Genomic DNA, 3,829 nt, shown 5'->3' on the forward strand with positions numbered 1-3,829 from the left:
GCCTTAGTCTTTCCCACAAATTCTAAGTCAGCAAAAGCTTTCTGAATGTGGCATATAGAAAAAAAAGACCCACATCTGTATCGTTCCAACAAAATGAATGGCTAAAATCACTGTAACCCAAATTTGTTTCTTAGAAGAGGGGAAAAATGCTGGGGGAGATACATTAAAAGTGTTGCACTTTCAATAGGAGGGATCCAGCTTTATTTTGTAGATACAGTAAATCACTGGGGAAAGTGCCCAGCTGAAAATGCAGTCATATAGTTAAAAAAATGGAACAAAGCAAGTAACATGTTGGGATAAACACGGAAACTAACTCACCTAAATCCCTTTCACTCCTGGATTAAGTGGTTTATTACTAAAGTAGGATTCTATCCATCTAAGTTTTCTCTATCTAATTTTTATACAGGTTGTCACTGCTTAATGAATTTATGGTGAAAATCCCTGATGCCCAGTTCCTGGCAGAGTTAATGGAGAGAGGTGGGCATTGGTGATGGTCCCTGGCAGATTCTGTCTCTGTAACTTCAGGGTCTAAAAGTAGACACAAGAAAATGTCCCTAGTGGCTTTTAGAGCCAAAACTGGCTTTCAGAGCTTGCACAAGGCTCTCAGGAACCTGCTCAGTTCCTGCTCAGCATCTCAGACCCAGGTGCAAATTCAGTGCTGGGGGGTGAGGACCCACATCTTGACGTGGAGCGCTGCCTGCCAGAAACACTAAGGGAACCAACGGCAACCCTGTCCACTGGTGTGACTGCTGTTCACTCAGGAATTACAAAGATTTATGAGATAAAGCCTAGCAGATGGAAAGTTCTCTAGTTTTACCAGAAAGTTTTACCAGATTTCACTGATCTGAGGCACTCACTGGTCTTTTATTCTCAGCAATCACTACTGTGGGTGATGCAGCACCTTTGGCTGAGTCTGTGCAGGTTACTAGAGCAGGGCCAGGATGCTCCAGCCAGAAGTTTGGCCCCTGGCTTTGCAGGAGGAGAGGAATTTAGGCATGCTCTCTGCCACCCTGGATGCTTAGACATAATATATGAGATGAAATATATGAGATGGGCTTGTGCTATTTCAGACAGTTTAGAAGAGGGAAAAATCCCCAAACTTTCTCACTAGTAACTTTAGAGTACTTAATCCGAGCAATATTATGACTTATCGTAAATTCTAGTTTAAATCATATTTCTAACTTCATTACAAGAGTGCCCTGGTGCATACCTGCATGCCTGAAGGTATTAATCAATTGCAATGTCATGTTTGTGATTATTAGAACTGATAAAAAATAATGGAGCTACCAGAGTCTGGAATACAGTTTGCTGATCAGATCACACTTAAAATGAAATATCTTTGTATTATCAGTGAAATGATACTGCTTTTCATAATACTTGCACTTGCATAAATACAGCATCACTGACTCACAGCCTCACTGAGGTTTGTTGGATCCTTGTGGCCCCAGCTGCTCCAGCAGGCAAATGCCTGATGCGTTGCCCAATCATAAACTGGGAAACACATTAGTCCAAACTTTTTATATGGTACTATGCACATAAAAGTCATCTGTTTCAGCCCTTCAATGCAAAATCAAAGGATAGTGATAAACTACAACATAACCAGGATGTAAATACAGCGTAACTATAAATAAATAAGCAGCAACGCTGCTTCTGAAATCTGCCACGCGTCTCATTGCTCTAAATAAATCAGTCGCCGGTGAATTTGAACCCGCATGAAGAAGTGTATCTGAACAACATTGACCTCTGATGGGCTCTTTGAAGCCACTAAGCCATGGGATTATCAGAAAACTGTACACTGCCCCGAGACAGGCAGACAGCAAAGGTGCACTTAAATGATTTTTCTACAGCACGTAGTCCAAAAAAAGGAGGGGGAGAAACAATTCAGATTCCTCTCAGAACTGCAGATGATGAAGAAAGTCGATTTATTGTGGCATTTTACAGGCTTTTAGGAAATAAGACTGTGACTTTTTTCTTTTTTTCCTCTTTTGCCCTCCAGTGTTAGACTAAAGCAGGAAAAAAGGAGCCCAGCTTAGAGTTCGATTTCCCCCCACAGTTTGATAACTTTTTAATGGAGCATTATCATAAAGGGCTAACGTGTAACTTGAAGATGAAAGCTACTGGAAACCTGGTGAACAACTGTAATTATCAGTCTATTTGACTGGGCTTTTTGTTTCTTTGGTTGCTGGAGAATGAAAAGGAGTTTGTGCTCTTTGTTACTCTCTCTTTGCCAGACCAAAGAAGAGACCAAACAGACAAGCAAGTGGGAAGGTGCCTTTCTTGGTGCAGTATTTAATCTCCAAGGTGAATGATGATCTCGTTAGGCAGAATTATACGGGGAGCTTTCAAAAGTAAACAAAGGGACTTTGCTCAACTGGCTAATTTGCCAGCTCTCTCATTTCTAAAAGCACCTAAACACAGAAACTTATAATATATCTTAAATGTTTTTATTTGTATACAAAATGTTATAATTTATCAATATTGTGCAGCAAAGTATAGATACACACGTACATACATACATACACACATACAGCCCCCCCCTCCAACACACACACACGTACAAATACAACACAAACACAACTTTCTTCCTCTCTGCCCTTTAGAAAGGCAACACTGTTTTGGCAGGTCAGCAGCTAGAAATAAGGTGCTATAATTAAGCAGTATCGGAATGTCTTCACTTCACAAATGTGATGTGCAAATTTATATATACAACCACTTTTTTTTCTTTTTTTTTCTTTTTTTTTTACCCCCCAAGGAACCCAAAACTCCATACCCTGAACCACTCTCAGAGATACAAACATGTATAAAGTGCTAATACTTAAGCATGTTTCCAACGACTTCACGACGTAGTTTGAAGTTTAGACCAGGCACTGTAATAGTTCACTGGGTGGATTGTCACTGGGTGCGGCACGACAGAGAGAAAAGTCACTCAGACATCGCTGGGGGACCGGGAGCGAAAGGACACTTTAGCCTGAAAGCAGCCGCAGAAGAGCACCCACATGGACCTCTGGATCTCCTGGTTTCTGTAGGCGTAAATGATGGGGTTGATCATGGAGTTGTAGGTAGCGGGTAGAAGCGTGGCATAGGTGTACACGGAGGGGTAGTCGGGATCCCCCACTACACAGTAGATGGCGAAAGGCAGCCAGCTGGCCCCGAAAGTCCCGAGGATGATGGCGAGGGTAGAGACTCCCTTTTTGGTGGCCACATAGTGGGAAGCAGTCAGAAAGTGCTGCTGGAGAGCTATCTGGTGGGCATGCCTGCAAACGATCTTGCAGATCTCGATGTAGAGATGGAGCATGATGAGGAAAATGAGAAAGAAAGAGGCGGACAGCAGCGTCACGTTGCTCTTGGTCAAGGGTCTGACAACGCTGCAGGCGGCGCGGTCGTGGAGGCAGTTCCAGCCCAGGACGGGCAGCAGCCCCAGGCAGAGGGATGGAGAGCTATCTGGTGGGCATGCCTGCAAACGATCTTGCAGATCTCGATGTAGAGATGGAGCATGATGAGGAAAATGAGAAAGAAAGAGGCGGACAGCAGCGTCACGTTGCTCTTGGTCAAGGGTCTGACAACGCTGCAGGCGGCGCGGTCGTGGAGGCAGTTCCAGCCCAGGACGGGCAGCAGCCCCAGGCAGAGGGAGCACTGTCCGCTCCGAGTAGTAGGTGAGGGCGTTGTAGAGGGAGAGGTAGCGATCGACCGTGATGGCCAGCAAGCTACTCACGGAGGCGGCGAAGGAGGCGACGAGGAAGCCCACCGTCAGCAGGCTGACCGTCTCGGAGCGGATCACGTACTGGAAAATGAAGTTGAGGATGAGGCCGAGGCCGGCCAGGAGGTCGGC

The 3,829-nt window shown here is 44.8% G+C and overlaps 1 protein-coding gene across 1 annotated transcript; it reads right to left on the bottom strand.

The window, feature by feature from the left end:
• Positions 1–2,926: 2,926 nt before the first annotated feature.
• On the bottom strand, positions 2,927–3,823 carry GPR6 (G protein-coupled receptor 6; the record flags this gene model as incomplete). The annotated part of the gene is made up of 2 exons (XM_029087316.1): positions 2,927–3,441; positions 3,607–3,823. Coding segments are annotated over 2 exons (732 nt in total), but the record flags the coding sequence as incomplete, so codon positions are not given.
• Between the last annotated feature and the right edge of the window lie 6 nt (positions 3,824–3,829).

This window comes from Antrostomus carolinensis, unplaced genomic scaffold (assembly GCF_000700745.2).
Source record: "Antrostomus carolinensis isolate BGI_N321 unplaced genomic scaffold, ASM70074v2 scaffold18941, whole genome shotgun sequence".
NCBI classification, from domain to species: Eukaryota; Metazoa; Chordata; class Aves; order Caprimulgiformes; family Caprimulgidae; genus Antrostomus; species Antrostomus carolinensis.